General features: G+C 33.9%; 2 protein-coding genes across 3 annotated transcripts; one reads left to right on the top strand and one right to left on the bottom strand.

The window, feature by feature from the left end:
- Positions 1 to 8,164: 8,164 nt before the first annotated feature.
- Positions 8,165 to 11,215, bottom strand: LOC137948195 (basic leucine zipper 19-like). 2 transcript variants are annotated; one of them, XM_068794191.1, is made up of 5 exons: positions 11,045 to 11,215; positions 10,816 to 10,934; positions 9,790 to 10,686; positions 9,580 to 9,717; positions 8,165 to 8,542 (listed from the first exon to the last, which is right to left on the bottom strand). In XM_068794191.1, the coding sequence occupies exons 3-5, from the start codon at positions 10,349 to 10,351 to the stop codon at positions 8,517 to 8,519; spliced, it is 726 nt and encodes a 241-aa protein (XP_068650292.1). In that variant the 5' UTR covers positions 10,352 to 10,686; positions 10,816 to 10,934; positions 11,045 to 11,215; the 3' UTR covers positions 8,165 to 8,516. The 2 variants fall into 2 exon arrangements, with proteins under 2 accessions (XP_068650292.1, XP_068650291.1); XM_068794190.1 differs by having other exon boundaries at positions 9,580 to 10,686; positions 11,045 to 11,214.
- Positions 11,216 to 15,792: 4,577 nt separating this feature from the next.
- Positions 15,793 to 17,449, top strand: LOC137948719 (alpha-L-fucosidase 1-like). The gene is made up of 2 exons (XM_068794869.1): positions 15,793 to 16,369; positions 16,455 to 17,449. The coding sequence occupies exons 1-2, from the start codon at positions 15,837 to 15,839 to the stop codon at positions 17,365 to 17,367; spliced, it is 1,446 nt and encodes a 481-aa protein (XP_068650970.1). The 5' UTR covers positions 15,793 to 15,836; the 3' UTR covers positions 17,368 to 17,449.
- The last annotated feature ends 260 nt before the right edge of the window (positions 17,450 to 17,709 follow it).

The following is a 17,709-nucleotide window of genomic DNA, read 5'->3' as shown; positions in this document are numbered from 1 at the left end:
GGCACCGCCCAGAAACCAGACCACCAACAAAAATTCATTTGAACGACAAAGAGAGAAAAACCTGTGTAAGATCCATTTGACCAAGTGTTTTGACATCCATTTCGAAAAAGGTTGAATGACGAAAGAAGGAATGGTTGATTATAGAAGACCATCCGAATGACCCGTATACATCATAATGACACGACCCAGAAGATCAACAAAAGGATATTCAAAGCTTCAACTAGTCCAAGATAGGTCTCCAAAATCTGTAAGTCACCTATCTATATGCTTAGTGGCTCATGAAGAAAATTTAAAATATTTTCTTGTAATTTTTAGTTAATTTCATCAAATTTCATAAAAGGACAAAAATATTCTTTTCCAAGCTCAACGTTTTAATTTTTTAACATTGACAACTTATTTATTTAAGTTTTTCTGCCCCAAAGAATTTTTCCTCGACTTCTAAGGCACCAACAATCACTCCCAAGCGCTCTTACACTTTGAAATTCAAATTGGAGATTGAATTTGGATATTTGAAAAACCTTCTCTAAAGGGCTAAGTACTTTCTACACTATTGATTTGAATTTCATTTACTTAGTTTTATCCTTGCTCAAGTACTTTGAATTCATATTAATTATTCTAACAAAAGGATTTGTTGTGAGACTTGCATAAATATTCACCATTAAGGACTAAATTTTCAAATCCAATGTTCCACGTGTATTTACTTTGTAATTTTTTGATTGATCTTTGTCGAGTATAATTGATCTAGCTCAATTACACTTAGAAGTGATTTATCAAGTTCAAATTACTACTTGTGGTCTAGAATTTTGAAATACTGAATACATCGAACTGCTTTAAGTGTGTCCCTCAATTTTCTAAATTAATTCAAAATTTATTTTGAGCTTCAATTTAGAAATCAAGTTAATTAAGGATTTTTTGAGCTAAAACATAAGATTGATTGTACCTTTATTTGAGTTTGTATTGTGAAATCAGCCTATTGAGAGGCTTATGCACAAGGCTGAATTGTAAGTAACACTTGCAAGCATTGGTCAAACCTTATGTAGGCAAGACCATACTTCATCTCAACTTGATAGAGAGAAACCATTGTGGATGTGGATTAGTTATTGGTAAGCCCTATGGCTTTGAGTTGAGTTGCTTAATTGGCTATTGGAATCCCTTTGAGGGTATATGCCATGATACTCTTGTTTATTGTTATGACTATTGTAAGTCCTTGAGTAAGTGTGTGCTCTATAAATCTCTTTGTGGGTGTAGTTAAGAGTACCAAGTTAGCTAGGGTATATCCCTTTGTGGGTTAGGTAAGTGTATTTAGTTATTGTTGACACTAAGCCCCAAGAGTGGGCAGGTGTGCTAAATAATTTGTGTGTGGGTCTAGGGTAGAGAGCCCAGTGTGATGTAAATTTGTATGAGGGTGAGCAAATCCAATCCAAATCCAACGAATCCAAGCATACAGACAAAGCTTGGTGTGAGGTTTATTTCTTAATTTAAAAAAGCAAAAATAAAAAAAAAGTGATTTGAATTTTAAAGCAGGAATTATATAAAACCTAAGATAAGAATGTTTTGAGATTTTGCTTTGGGTTTGACCTAGGTAGATATAGCCCAACTACCTAGGCATAGTACCTCTAAAGACACATGACATTGGTGGATTCCGAAAGACCTCACTCTCTGAGTGCTATGTAAATTGGCTATTATGGTCAATTTAGTTACGCAAGTCCCTCTGTGGACATTATTTGTAATTAGCTTCCATAGTAATTTGCTTTAGATGTCATTAGGCAACTAAACACAATGGTAGCTTAAAGATCTCCATTAAGTTAATTTTAATGATAACAAACACTTAGAAACTAATTGAGAAATTTTAATGAAAATTTTTTGTTGAAACTTTAGAAAGAAAATTGGCAATCGAAGGATTGTTTGATGGAATAGCCACTCACGGACAAATAAGAGAGAGAGAAAGAGAGAGTCGGTGATTAGCAACTCAAACATTGAATTCATCTCTTTTTGTTTCCAAATATTTTACAATCTACTTAACCAATTTTTGAAAAAAGAAAAAGGGTTATTTTCTTAGAGAAACAACTAGTATTTCTACCATTTGATTATTGTCTATCTAAATGATTTTGCACTTCACACTATTTGCCACAATTGCTATAGAAGAAAACAAAGCAATATGAGATGAGATTGTCAAATTCAAAAGAAAGAGCAAAAACAAGCTGGTTTTTTGAGAAAAAATAAGTACTTCTGTTGTTAGGCTAGTGGTAAAAGTATGTTGGTTTTCATTTTTTTTAATAATAACAAAAGGGGTGGCTTGAAAGTTTGCTACTAATTATGTTATTAGTGTGTTAGACACGTCTTCTAGCACAAATTTATGAAGTTTATGGCAAAACCTCAAACCAAAAGAATGATCAATCAAGTTGTCAAGTCAAGACCAAAGAAAAAACACATTAAAGATTTTTGTTGTGAACAAAAACTTATATAAATAAAAAGATTGAAGATTTGAAGACTAGAGTGCAAGCATCATTGGAAAAATCTGAATAACTCTAGCTATGTCAGTACATAGCCAACTAAATTCTGATTCTTAAGCACAAGTATGTTATAGAGCATTGGGACATTTTATTTTGAAAATCATACTCAAAATCATCATATACATATAATATAAAGGTTTTGGAATTATAACATAAATTTTTCATCAAATATAAACTTCACTTGAAACTTCAATCTCATGCTTTTGTATTATACCGACCTTGAATTCAAGAAAAAACATTAGGGAATAAAATGTTTGCCAAAAATCTTTTTAAGTGCGTATGGATATTTTGGAAACTTCAACACCCTTGGTCATGGTCTATATCATGCATATAACTCATTTTTGTATACTTGCAATAGGTATGATTGATTATCTAATTAGCAGAATGATTGATTATATCGAATGTTTCTAGGTAGGATTTGTAAAACATGATGGATCATCCATTGTTGCATGATTGATCATTGAATGGGTAAAATTGATTGTCCATTGTAGCATGATGGATCATATAGAACACTATTAAACCATTTTATAAAGCATAATCGATCAATCAAATGACATGATCAATTAACCTATTTTTCTAAGGGTTGCAAAGTAGTTTATTGATGCCATGATTGATCACTAGGCTATAAATATAGCCGTTACAAAGACATAATTGATTAATGAAAAGGCATGATCGATCATCCTTTTTTGCATATTTTTCTAAAAGGTAAAAAAAATGATTATTTTAGCTAGAAAACTTATAAATAAGCTTCCAAACTCGTAAAGTAGCATTTTATGAGCTTATATTGACATACTAAACCTCTAAAAAAATATTTTTTGTGCTTCAAATTCTGATTTTACCCTTTTAAAAGAATTACTCCAAATTTGCCTAAATCTTCCAATTTCTCTTCATATTCTTAGCATTCACAATTCCATCAAGCTCCATACACTTCATTTCACGTGATTAAAGATTTGGAAGTTTGGATTTCACTAGGAGAAGGGCTATCTCTCCAAAAGAAAGTTGCAATCTTTATTTTTCTCTTTTGTATTTTTATTTTCTTTACAAGATGTTCTTTAGTACCTTGCAAGTTCTTATTTATTAGTCACACGACCCCTACACACGTGGGTGTCTTTTAACACTCCCCCTCAGGCTGGTGTTTAAAACTTCATTTTGCCAATTATTTTGGTAAAAATAAATAAATTTTGATTGCCTTGATTTTAGTCATCTTCTTCTTGTTTACTTCTTGTTTGTAGTCTTCATCTTGTTCTCATCTTGTCTCCCCCTTACTTGGATATAATAGCCACACAAAACTTGATTACCACAATACATGGAATTATTCAATGTTGGTTTATCTCTATCTTGTACTTCTTCTACTTCTTCCCTTGAAGTTGGGGATCACTTCGTTCTTTACCAAGAGACCCAACTTACACAACATAATGGTGAAAGAAAAAAATATTTTTAGTCGTACGACCAAACTCCATACATCAGTCAAAATGGTCAAAGTCTGAAACACACTCCACTCTATTTCGATGGCAGAAAAATAGCCCAACATTAGGGTACAACAAAGAGACTACTCACTTTTTAAGGGTAGCTCAAACACAAATCACCCATTGAGTGAGAATAAAATATTTAACTCAAGTTAGATAGTGAACACACTCATATAGTTTTAAGTAGTGGGTCAATAGACAAGTGATTTTAATAAACATAAATTGAAGAAAGTACTTTGATGAATTAATGGTGTGAATAAAAAGATGGCAGCTCTCATACTTCAAATCGAAGGAGGCGCACAATGCAACTCTTCATACTTCCAAGTAAGAAGGATGTGCTTTTAGACCAATCGATGGATAAAAAGTGACAAAGCTTGACTCAAGAGGGAGATAAAAAAACTCTTCTATGAAGATGATTATTGAGGAAACTTAAAAAAATATCTTCAATAAGATAGTTTTGAGATGGAATATAATAATATAAACTTTTTAAAAATAGACTTCTCTAATAAGGCAATTAATTTTTAACATAACCAATTTGCAAAGAAAATATTCAAGAGATAATTTCTATAATGAGAGAGGTTTTAGGACACTAAAATTTGGAACTTAGAATTAGGAAACAAAACTTTCAAAATAAAAAATTTTGGACTTTGTTAGAAAGAAAATTAAACACATAATGGGAAAGACTTCTCTTAAGGAAACTAATGTAATATGAGATAATAATAAAAAAAATTATTAGATTTCAGTAAAAATATTTTAAATAAATATTAAAAAAAAAAGTGATTTAGCGATATTAATTTAATATTAAAATTTAGTAACAACGATACATCAATTGTTCGTTAAATATGATTACAAGTTTGTATTCATAATTATATCACCTAATTGACCGCATTGGTCTGATTTAGAAATGACCTAAAAGTAAAAGGTGATCTACTTCCCTTGGAGAATGTACTTTCTTGAGTTAATGTATCCTATAGAAAGTATAGTAGAATGTAATTTTTCATGTTAGTGTAATTTAAAAAAAAAAACATAAAAAAATTATTGTTAAAATGATTTTTTTACAAATGTAGATAATTGAAAAGTGGGATTCATTCAAATTATTGGCTATTTCAAGTGGTTTCATGTATGTGTCATACAAATAATTAGAAAATTAAATTATTATAATTAACTTCATGAATCAGGAGATGAACTTCATCCTGATTATTTAATTCATCTCCTAAAGTCATTAGTGGGTGCACCAACGCCCGGTTTATGTTGATGAATCAGATGAATTTGAAGATGATGCTCTCTTCTCCCTCTCGGCCTCCCACTCTCTTTTCCCTGTCACTGCTCTCTTTTCCCTTAAAAGACCTCCCAATTTCCTTTGACTTCGATTTTCCACATTTTAGCATCGATTTCTTCGCTTCTACTTTGATTTCCCTTGATTTCCCGATTGGGCTTCGGTTTTCCCCAAATTTCAAAAGTTAAGCCTAAACCCTATTTTTTTTCAATTTATATAGTGTTGTATTTGATTTAATTTTAATTTCTATGTGCGTAATTTGTATTGATTGTTTAGTTACTACATAATTTTGGGATTTTGGGTTTAAAGTTTATGGTATTTAGGGTTCAATTTCTTCTTTATAGTGTATAATTTCGGATTTAGGGTATAGTTCAAGGTATTTAAGGGTTTATGGTTTTTATTTTAATTTTTTAGGGTTCTCGATTAGGGTTTAGAATTTGGGGTTATAGGGTTTTTAGGGTTTAGGTTATGGAATTAGGGTTTAGGGTTAATAGCGGTTAGGTTTAGGGTTTTGTGGCTTTAGGGTTTAGGGGCTTAGAATTTTGGGTGACAGGATTTAGGCTTTAGGGTTTAGGGGCTTAGAATTTTGGGTGATAGGATTTAGGCTTTAGGGTTTTGGGGGTTTAGTTCGGTTCAAACAAGGTAGAGTCGCCTACACGAGCGTCCATTAGCCAATGAAACCTGACCCCCATCATTGACAAGGTACAGTTCGTAGTGACTGCGAAGTCATATGGGGCTCTATCAGGGGTGTTCGGTGAATTTGGACTTCATGAGTGTGTTTTTGCATTGTTTAGGACATCTACAATAGAATTAATTTGATTAATTTTGAAATGTTATAAAATATTGTTGAATAATTTTGAAGTGTTATGGAATGATCTTGCCATGTGATGAAGAGATTCGGGTGTTATAAATATCCACCACATGGTATTCTTTTTTGGTGGTTTGTGTTTCCATGTGTCCTAGTTACTATGATGGGTAAAGGTTGTCTGATAAAGTTTTTCCCATGAAGACCATCTCGGATTTATATTATAAATGGCTAGAAGAAGACAACAAAATGATCGATCATATGACATTTGGACCATCAAAGAAGATAGCAAAATGTTCGATCTCTTAGTCGAGCAGGTCAATATAGGGAACAAGTTGTCCAATGGGGTTTGAAAGCATGAGGTATAAATGGATTGTGTCAATAAGTGTAATGGATTATGCAAACAACAATGATAGCGATAATCTTGTGGATGAGGGTAACCAATCAACAAACATTCATAGGCAGCGTGCATTAGAATCCACAAGAGTCGCACAATATCGAGATGCCATGGCGACTCATATGTGAAATGATAAATGATAGTTGTATCTTATTGCTTGTGAACATGTATATAGTTGTTCATATGTACTAAACTAGTAACTTGATTATTTTAATATTAAAAACACGATCTCATTATTAAATAATTTATCTTATATTATTAATAAAATAATATATTTATTTATTATATTCATTAATTTTTATTACTATATTAAATTAGATATTTAAGTCTGATAATTAAAATATAGTTAAAATGTGCATTTGATCAATTATTTTTCAATAATTATCCCATTTTTATAAATAATTAGACTAATTATTTTTTATTTTGTGAAAATATATTATTTATTAATACTAAATAAAAAATCCATCTTGTGTTATTAATAAAATAATATTTTTATTTGTTTATTATATTTATTTTTTAATTAATGTATTATATTAGTGATTTAATAGTGGTAATTAAAATATTGTTAAATCAAACATTTGATCAATTATTTTAGTTTAATTAACCTATTTTTATAATTAATAAAACCAATGGTTTTATTTTTAATGGAAAATTATTATTAATTAATAATACGTAAAAATTTATAATGTTTTAAAGTTGCATTTGATCAATTCTTTTTATTTAATCATTCCTTTTTATGTTAAAGTATATCTTATGTTATTAATAAATTAATAACTTAATTTATTATATTCGTTTCTCTTATTTTTTAATTTTTTTATAATTAATCATGTGCACGATTAATTGGCTCAACGTAATTACTATATTAATGTACAATAAATTACAATCATTAAATAATATAATATCTAATTTAATTAATTAGTATATTGATATATTTTAATAATACATTAAATTACTAATTAGTATAGTAAGCATAGGTATTATGTTTTATTTAAATACATTATTACAAGTTACTCATTCTCTTATTTTTGTTATATTTCTCATTTTGGGGCACTAACACTAGGAATTGTTTTCCTTTGCATAAACTCAGTCCACACTAACACCAATTTGAAATTGAAATTCATGTAAATGATTCAAATGAACATGAACTTGAATTTGAAGTACAAGTTCATGTTGACTAACCCCTCATGAGTATCAACAACTTTTGGACTAGCCTAATATACCATAACAGCCTCTTGCCATAAACAGGTAAGAGGGCTACCAAAATTTTATTATGACGAAGGTGATGTCACACCAAAGAAGAAGAGAGAGGAATAACAGATAGTGAAGGGATTTAAGGAAGAATAATCTTATGTTAATAGTTTAGAAATGTACTAGGCAAGATATACCTAAATTTTAAGAAGAAAGTTTAGAACTTCATGACTGTGGCTCTAATACCAGGTGAGTAGAAAGAGGATCAAACAAGAATATGCATCGCTGCAAGGCTAAAGTTTACATAATACTAGCAAATCTTGTAGTCATAAGGATCACTGATGATTTAAGGAGTAAGCAGGTTTACCATTTGAAAAAAGGGAAGATGATTAGAGCAATATGACAAAAGGGAATATGATTAACAGGCTGATGTACACGAAATATGTAGACACTTCTTACCAGAAATAAGATGATCAGGGCAAAAAAAACAATGCAGAAAAGATCAGTTGAGTCCCTCTATGAAATCAAGTATAATCTGATCCATTCCTCTTTGCAATCAAATATTTTAAGTTGAAGTTATAAATGGGCAATATTGAGCCAAAGTGCCCGTATTATAATAAGAATACCTAACCACAATCCACCCCAGTCATCCAAACCACTGGGCAGGTCCATCACCTCACAAAACTCAAACCAGTCTATGCCTGTTTATCACTATGATCTTTCAGGTTTACATGCTATCTTCATGGAAGTTGCCTACTACTCCCACACTATGAATGGGAGAGGAAAAACAAGACCGAGAAGCTAGAACAGGAGTCTCCAACTACTTACTAAATTGATGAGGACCGACTGAATCATCTGATACAAGCAGCCTTCAACCTTCTGCAGGGGCATTTGCACCTATTAAATAAACATTGTTTAAATTAGGATAACAGGAAGATGGACTCAAGTTCATATTTGTTAGGTAAACCCACATTTTAATTTAGCCATTAGATTTGTTTGTAGTCATTCTTAAAAAATTTCTTATCCCATGTGTGATGTTTATTTTCTCATCTTTAACTATAAAGTTGATTTGATACCGACATTGATTTTCAATATGATTGATAGAGTAGCAGTGTGACAAATTTTATGACTTTTCAAAGAGAGAAAAACTTGGGTGCACCTTGTTGCATTCTAATTTTCCTACTTAAACCATTACAGGAACTATGTATAATTAGTTAAAATAGCATGATCATGCTAGAACACTAGCAAGGCCAAAGAATTGTATCCAAACACCACAAGATCTTGAAGTAAAACTGTAGAGTAGAGGAGGTGAATGTGCTAGAGAGCTATGGTTGGTATGATATTGCTGAGAAAAAAAAGTGATTTTTTTTTTCGAGAATGAGAAAAAAGCAGATGATTAAGCATTGGTGGAACTAGTTTCAGTAAAAAATCTTTACTGCTTAAAATTTCATAGCTTTGACCCTAGAGAACATGTGTTACTTGCTAAGTTTACTGGCTTGGCTTCACAAACAACATATGTCAGTGATCATTGGGACTAGAAAGGATATTTCTGGCCCCTTGATGGAAACCAGAAGTGCTCCTACCAGAAGCTCATTCATACCAAATTTCTTACATGGCCAGAATAAGCACCTTCAGTTCTTTTTTCTGCCTCTTTGATTTTTTAAAACTGCATGCACTTAATTAAAGACTCTAAAGAGGTTTTCCAGAACACACAGTGCTTCTGACCAGAAATCAATACAAGAGCACTAAAGGAACAAGATAAACTATGAAGGACATATCATCGCTATTTTCAAAAACAAAAAGAAAGGCTCTGAAGTAAATAACAATGAAGTTTGCACCCAATAATGAACAAAATTCAACAAAATCACCAACTTTAGTAGAGCCAACAACTCAGAATCAAAAGAAACAGAAGTTTCAACTTATTTTAAGCTTACTTGTAGAGGAAGGAATACCAGCTGATGCAACATTCCCACTTCCACAACCAGCTAACTCCAACCCAGCAGTCAGATTGCCTGTGCAATGAACATTACTAATGTCGCAAACCCCAAAGCCAGGCCCCCTCAGTCCACCACCTTGTACACCAAGATCCATACAGTTAAGTTGATCATTGCACCTTATATCACATGAATTCAAGACATACCCACCAGAAATGTTAGGACTATGCATTGAGTTCATAGCCCCATCGCCTCCCTTCCCAACTTTTTGATAAGGAAATGACCCAAGCTCCCCTTCGATCCTCCCTCTGATATCAACCAACAAGCACTTAAGCCTAGCAATCTCAGCTTCAAGTGCAGGTTGTGCCTGCAAACGTTTCACTAATTGCTGGTTAATTGCCCTTAGTCTAGCAACTTCATCCTCTAAAGAAGCAGCACGGGCTTTCTTCTTCTCACGGTACTTTCGAACGGCTTCCCGGTTACCCAGTGGACGTTTCTTAGGACATTTTTCAGTGGATTCAGCGGTTTCATCAGCATTGACCTTGTCCTCAGGAGAACCAGACAGGATCTTAGTATGAACATGGAAGCAAGTGTGAGTATGGGACAAATCAGGGCCTGGAGGGTTACATGTGTGAGTGTGGGTACAGGCATGGGTATCTTTGAGGATCTCGTCAAAGAAGCTATCCATTGAACAACTGCTTGGAAACTGATCGCCCATATTTGGACTCGAAAAGACCTCTTGGTTGGAGAAATCAAGCTCTCCGTCATCCATGGTAAGATCAACAGGTAGAAAAGGGAAAATAACGCGAAAAGGTAGAATCAGAGTACTACTTTTCCCTTCCTAAGAATCAACAAGATAGAATTACAATTTCTTAAGGAACTGGATGAGCAGAGCACGTGAAATAAATAAAAGGCCAAATTTCTTCTCAAGTTTTCAAGTATCTTGATAGCGTCATTCCTTAGGTCGAAGCTATTAGTACACTTAAAACAACTCGAATTCGAGTATCCAATAGATGCAAACGCCAAAGTTTGCTGAAAATTATGATCCCTCGTGAGAAACTCGAAACTCCGACTAATCCTAGATGGAAATGCGTACTCTGAGGAGAGCTGCAGGGTAAAAAGACGATGAACACTTTAATTAAGAAAGGTACCGTCAGATATTGAAATAGAAAGAGGCAAGAAAAAAACTCTTTCGAGATTCAACCGAATTTTTGCGAAAAGCACCGTTTTCGTTACCAGTGAGATGATTATTCTCCTTCCTACCAGGTGATGGCGCACATGCAACGATCGAGAATCACGAATGTCTGGAAAATACTTTACAGATATGTATATCTGAAGAAAGCTATTCCGAAATTCTGTGGGCATACAGAGAAATAAGAAGCCAAGATAACCAATGAGAGAAAAAAAATCCAAAATCCTGAAGTTAAAACCCTAGAGCAGAAACACCCAACTTCGAAGCAAGTACCTCAGAATTGTGACTTTCTTGCATCCGTCTTCCCTCGTTCCGCTGTTATCCCTCTTCGTTGAAAATCTGCCACTTATTGTTTGGCGTTCATCATTCTGAAAATTCAACTCATTGGCTAGGGAAAATGACAACACAAGCTGGCGAGTAATTGCAGAGATTTTCCTTTTAAATGGTTGGATTTGGCTCAATTATATGATTCATCATTCAAGCAAGAGAGTATTACCCAAAAGATCATGTTAGATTCATCGAAATTCCTCATCAAATTTAACCAGGATAAATCGATAATACAAAATCCCCTTATTAAAAATTTCTACATCAACCATTTATTTTAATAATAATTGTGTAACCCCACTAAAATTAAACACTAATTTCTAAATAAGATCATATTAGATGTCTTATTTTCAAGTATGATTTATCATTAGATATCATAATTTCTAATATGGTCCAAGTTTGAATATGACACATAGAGTCTGTAACATTTAGTCACAAAATTAGTCTTCATCTCCATCTTTCTTTCTTTTTTTCTTCAAAATGAACGGTATTGCTCCCTCCATCCACATAACACGGAAGCGAATGGTTTAAGAAAATGATTTTTTTACAATGTAGATAATTGAAAAGTGGGGATTCATTCAAATTATTGGCTATTTCAAGTGGATTCATGTTTGTGTCATATAAATAATTGGAAAATTACATTATTATAATTAAATATTCTTATTTTAATAATAAATATTAAATACTTAAATATATAAAATACATAGCAGTTTGAGACTTAATCCATAATTAATTATTTATAAAATAAGTATTTAATTAAAAAATACAAATTTTAAATTTAATGATAATTAAGACTTAAATTTATAATTACATTATCTACTTTATAAGTTAAATTATTAAATATATAAAATATAGGTTAAGGAATAAATGTATAAAATTTTAAAATAATATCTAAATTAGGTAACATGATTTTGAATTTTAATATATCCTTCAAAGTATTTGTTTGTACCATCATGAAAGATGCACTAAGTCTTGGAGAAGTTGGTCGTGATGAATTATTTTTTAATGATGACAACAGATTTGTCGCATTTTTTTATAAGAACTATTGCAATGCTCCTCATATTACTTTACTGTTGCCAACACCATGGGGCTTGAAGGACAAGTAAGACTTGCTGATAGAGTTTTGAGGCGAAGTTCTTCATCTACAATTGTTGTAAACGTGATTGTCCAAATATCAACATAATGTATAATTTTCTTTACACATTCAGAAGCCTCAAACGCTTATTTTTCTTCTATTTCAAGACATAGTTTCAACTGTTTCAACTTCTTTTTGATTAGTTAAGTGATTGGACCTAAATGACTTATTAATGTGGTGCTTGAAAGAACCTTCTTTGTTCGATTTGGTGGCTCCTTGATGGGTTGTCTATCTGACTACCTCTTTGGTTTTAGATGGATGATAATTTGATCTTTCTTCATTTTTTTAGCTTTGAGATACCATCATGTTAGGGTTGGTTTTTTTTTTTTTTCAAAAAGTTTGTGAAGAAATAGCTAAGAGGTAAAGAGGTCTCATTGAATATGCAAAAAATGTCAACATACAATGAGATTTTGTTTACAAAGCTACACAACTGTAAGTACAATAACAAAGAAAGTTATGAGATTTTAAGTGATGTAAGGTCCTACTTCCAATTTAACCGTTTGATTTGATCTCCACATATGAACATGATTTAAGCCTTAAAATTGACCCTACAAGGGAATTGTAGCTTCCTTGGGGACTAGCTTCAACACGTCTCCGCTTTGTTTCTTCACAATTTTTCTTTGAGGCATTTATAAACATCGAATTTGAAGCAACAAACTCATTTTCAAGGTCGATTATGATACAACATTGCTTTGCCAACTCCAGGATCTTATCTTTCAATACTTTTTTTGTGGGATAGATGATTATCCAAAGAAATTTACGATAAATTGAATTTTTGGTCTTCTTCACATCTTCCATCCTCTTTGGATTTTGCAATTGAACCATTTGTTTCTCTAGTTGTTGTTCCAGCATTACAGGTACAATAAAGTCAAGAAAAGGATAAGATTTTGCTTACCTTTTCTTCAGTGTAGGTCTTCTAACCTCATTCTATGTTATCTTATTTTAGTTGCCACCATTTGAGGTCTATCGACATGTGGAATAAAATACCTCTTATTTTGTATTTCTTCTACCTCTTTTGAGAGAGTCTTACATGACTCTCATATGAAGAAGGCTTAAAGAAGAAAATAAGTATCGGATACGAAAAAACTCCATGCACCAATCAAAACAGTTATAGTTTGAAAAAAAATCACTGAAGTTCAAAGGCGGAAAAAACCCAATTTTAGGACACAACAAAGAGACTACTTACTTTCTACGGGTAGTTCGAATAAAAATTACGTCTTGGGTGAAGAGTAAAAGATTTGATTCACGCTGGATTTTAGGCACACTCCTATATTTTGTAGATAGTGGGTTTAGGCATTACTTCGAAGTGGTAAAAATAAGATCAATTAAAGAAATACTAGAGGAACACAAAGATAATATCACTCATACTTCAAATAGAAATAGGTGACAATATAACACCCATACTTCCAAAAGAACGAGGCCCTTACTAAATTTATAAATTAATGAAAGTGACCAATCTTGACACAAAAAGTGATCAAACAACTAGAAAGACCAACTTTTTATCATTCATTTTGAACTTTTTTGAAGGAATAAAGTAACATTAGGTGGGAGCAAAAACTTTACCACAAGTGACTAAAAAATAAGTTTTTGGAGAAGCTCAAAGACACATGAGGGGAGTAAAGGGAGTTTGAATAAAAGAATTTGCTTAGTCTAGGAGTCAATAACAAGAAGTTAATAAAATAAAATTGAAAACTTTAAAAAAAAGTGAGAAATAGGTCTTTCTCCTTTTTCTCTCTTTTGAAACAACTTCACACACTAATTTAGGGTTTCATGTAGGAGACAAGTTAATTTTGTCTAACAAAAAAGGTTCATTAAAGAAGGAATTTCAAAGGATTTCGTGGGATTGAAATTATGATATACAAATTGAAGGTAATGGCAGAAGAGAAACAAAGTGAAACTTTGGCATTCATGACTGCTATAAGGTACATGCAAAACAAGATTTTGATAGAGAAGAAAATACTATGATGTTAATGCTTATAAATTGATGAGGCATGCAATTAAAAAAATGTGACTTTAGAGGCTATAATATATGTGCCCAATGGAAAAGGAATCTGAACTAAAACAAATATGCTCATCTTTGAGGAAGGAGGTTGAAAATCAGATTTCTGCAAGTAACATACTTCCAACATGACCTTTGAGTTTTCCAATATTGAGATCTCGCCATACAAACATCGGATTGAGAGATAGTTTATTGAGTTAGAAATTTGACTCATATAACTTTTTTTAAAGATATAATTATTTATATGAAGTCTCTTTCTTGATGACATAAAATACTTCAGAAAATGAAGCACTCTACTATCACTCAACTTTTCCTTCTACTTGACTTTTGTTGTTTCAAATATCGATTTATCTTTGTAGAAAACTTCGATTGACAAAATTCTTTTTGAGTTCAAAATAGACTCAAATACTTTTCTATGAATATACATTTTGTTGTATGAAAAGTGTATTATGGACGTGCAAATATTAAGGAAAAAAAAAGGTACTATGTTAAGCACCTTGCCAATACTACCCAAAAGATCGACCTGTTAGCAGCGGAAGACATAAGTGCTTAAACCAGGGCCATAACATCACACCCCACCTTGATAATACCTAGACGCGACCTACAAGTATTTTAATCCAGCCTTTGCGCCCGCACAACGACACTGGCTCGACCCAGGGCTTATCACAAGGACCTACCAGTATTTTAATCTGGCCTTTGCGCGTCCCGGGACTCGAACTCGCGACATGGGAGCCCGCTCTGATACCAAATGTTAAGCACCTAGCCAATACTACCCAAAAGACTGACCTGTTAGGAGCGAAAGACATAGGTACTTAACCAACGACTATAATATACTAGCACTAAAAAACATGAATGAGGGAAAAAAAAAAAACACAAACTTAAACTAATAGAGGTGACATATAAGTAATTGAGTCAACTTACAAAACCTGCTCTGATACCATATTGAATTTCTAGAGAAGTAAATAATTTTTTTGACTTGTTGTAACTAATTACAATAAAATTTTGTTTATAATAGAATAAACGAGCATAACCAAATTACAATTAAACTACCCATTAACCGTTACACCCAAAGTCTATCTTTTCAAGATAAGTCTAAAACTCCACCATATTAATTTTTCTTCTATAAGACTTCTTCATATGAGAGTCAAAAAAGAGATAATTTATTAATTTGACATAAAGCACCTTTTTATTTTTTATCCTAATAAGTAAATGATACATGAATAATTGGGTAAAATTATCTCTAGGACTAATCGGATGTAAGTTTTTGTTCCATTTTATTCTATCTAATAAATAGAAAATGATGTAAACAATTACTGGTTGGGATTTGTTTTGTTTTTCCAAGACCCATTTAGGACCATTAACCACCTGCACATTGCAGATCTTCTGTTAATAATTTCAGGAATCCGTAAAAAATCTCTTCCTGTAATTCCACCGTCGCTCGAGTACAGAGCGAGAATATGTACAAAACAGGCTGGTGTCAATCTTTTGCGTTGTCAGTATCGCTTTATCGTCTCCACAGCGCACAGGAAAAAGATTCCCACTTCTCCAGAACAAAAAGCCGATCATTTTAGTCCTCTTTAACAGAGCGAAAAGCTTCACACATCAACATGAGCTTAGGAAGTATCAGTTTGTTGTTTGGTCTACTGCTTCGAGCCTTTGGGGTAGCTGCGTCAAAGGCGACGCCGCCTCCTCTGCCAGTTCTTCCACTCCCAACATATTCTCAGCTAAAATGGCAGCAAAGAGAGCTGATAATGTTTCACCATTTTGGTGTCGATACGTTCACGGACTCGGAGTGGGGAACAGGGCATGAGAATCCCTCCATTTTCAATCCAACAGGGCTGGATACCCGGCAATGGGTCGAAGTGGCTGCCAGATTCGGCTTCTCCCTTGCTATCCTCACCGCCAAACATCACGACGGCTTCTGCCTATGGCCTTCTAGATATACAGACCATTCCGTGGAGAGGAGTGCTTGGAGAGGCGGCAAAGGGGATGTAGTGAGAGAGTTCACCGACGCAGCGAAGGAGAGAGGCATTGATGTGGGGCTGTATCTCTCGCCATGGGACCGCCATGAGAAACGTTACGGGAGGAACGTACCCTACAATGAGTTTTACTTGGGCCAGTTGCAGGAGCTCTTCACGAGGTAATATTCAGGCATTTGGTTTAATTTACTTTTTTAAAGGGTTCAGTGCTAGCAGATTAGCTGATCCTTTCCTGTTCGTGTTCAGGTACGGCCGTGTTCACGAGGTCTGGTTTGATGGGGCGAAGGGCGCGAATGCCCCCAACATGACATACTACTTCTCCTCATGGTTCTCAATGGTGAAGGAGTTGCAGTCCACCATTAACATATTCTCCGACGCAGGGCCAGACGTTAGATGGGTGGGAAACGAAATGGGTTACGCCGGAAATACCAGTTGGTCGACGATTAACCGAACATCTCTCCGGATCGGAGACGCGAGCTTGGTCGATTATTTAAACACCGGAGACCCCAGTGGAACCGATTGGGTGCCTCCCGAGTGCGATGTTTCCATCAGAAAAGGTTGGTTTTGGCACAAATCCGAGAGGCCGAAACCTCTCAGCCTGCTTCTCGACATATACTATAACTCTGTGGGAAGGAACTGCGTGATGCTACTAAACGTCCCACCCAACACAACCGGGCTTATCTCCGAATTAGACGTCCAACGGTTAGGAGAATTCCGCAAAGGCATTGATAGTATTTTCTCCGTTAACTTAGCAACGAGGAGCGCTTCAGTGAAGGCGAGCAGCCAAAGGGGTGGGAAGAAGGGAGACTTCGTCGCTGCGAACGTCCTCGACGACGACCACCTATGGACGTACTGGGCGCCGGAAGTGAACAAGAACAACAGACACTGGTTGGAACTGAGGGGGGAGTTCCGATTCAATGTGGTGAGGATTCAAGAAGCAATTGGGCTTGGGCAGAGAGTGAAGAAGCATCAAGTGTTTGCGGACGGCCGGCTGGTGGCCACTGGGACAACCGTGGGTTACAAGAGACTGCACCGGTTGGAGCAGGTGCTTCATTGTCAAAGCTTGAAGATTAAGATTGAGGAATCCAAGGGGCTGCCTCTGATTGCTTCCGTGGGTCTCCATTTCGATCCATTTTGGGAATCCAGGCACAGAACTTAGAGCACTACCGTGTCGTCGTTTTCTTTTACCTACTTATCTGGTTACTGAAAAGAATAAGAATCTCTACCATTTTAGCAGGTCCCAGTTTTCAGTTTGTTTTTCATAGAAAGACCATGTGAACTGGTGAAGCTTGAGACCTGGCATCACTTCAAAGAGTGCGCCTCCTCCATTAATTCATTAGGAGGAGCTTTACCAAAATACTGAATTAAAAAATAATAATTAACTAAATATCTAATTTTCAGTTTTAATTTAAATTGGGTATTTTTAAAATTGCAATAAAACTTTGAATATGTATAATTAAAATATTTTAGTTATTTATTTTATTAAATGTTCCATCATTAT

This window comes from Aristolochia californica, unplaced genomic scaffold, assembly GCF_029961685.1.
Source record: "Aristolochia californica isolate CCGP_79_NKW_82.1479 unplaced genomic scaffold, dmAriCali1.0.hap1 SCAF_13, whole genome shotgun sequence".
Classification (NCBI taxonomy): domain Eukaryota; kingdom Viridiplantae; phylum Streptophyta; class Magnoliopsida; order Piperales; family Aristolochiaceae; genus Aristolochia; species Aristolochia californica.
This window is presented reverse-complemented; position numbering and strand designations above follow the sequence as displayed.

What these genes read in the sequence shown, in the direction of transcription:
- LOC137948719 (XM_068794869.1), top strand. Translation starts at nt 15,837, where the DNA reads ATGAGCTTAGGAAGTATCAGTTTGTTGTTTGGTCTACTGCTTCGAGCC. An exon ending in TTGCAGGAGCTCTTCACGAG is followed by an intron (nt 16,370 to 16,454) that starts GTAATATTCAGG and finishes GTTCGTGTTCAG; the next exon opens with GTACGGCCGTGTTCACGAGG.
- LOC137948195 (XM_068794190.1), bottom strand. Translation starts at nt 10,351, where the DNA reads ATGGATGACGGAGAGCTTGATTTCTCCAACCAAGAGGTCTTTTCGAGT. An exon ending in TGGTATTCCTTCCTCTACAA is followed by an intron (nt 8,543 to 9,579) that starts GTAAGCTTAAAA and finishes TTTATTTAATAG; the next exon opens with GTGCAAATGCCCCTGCAGAA.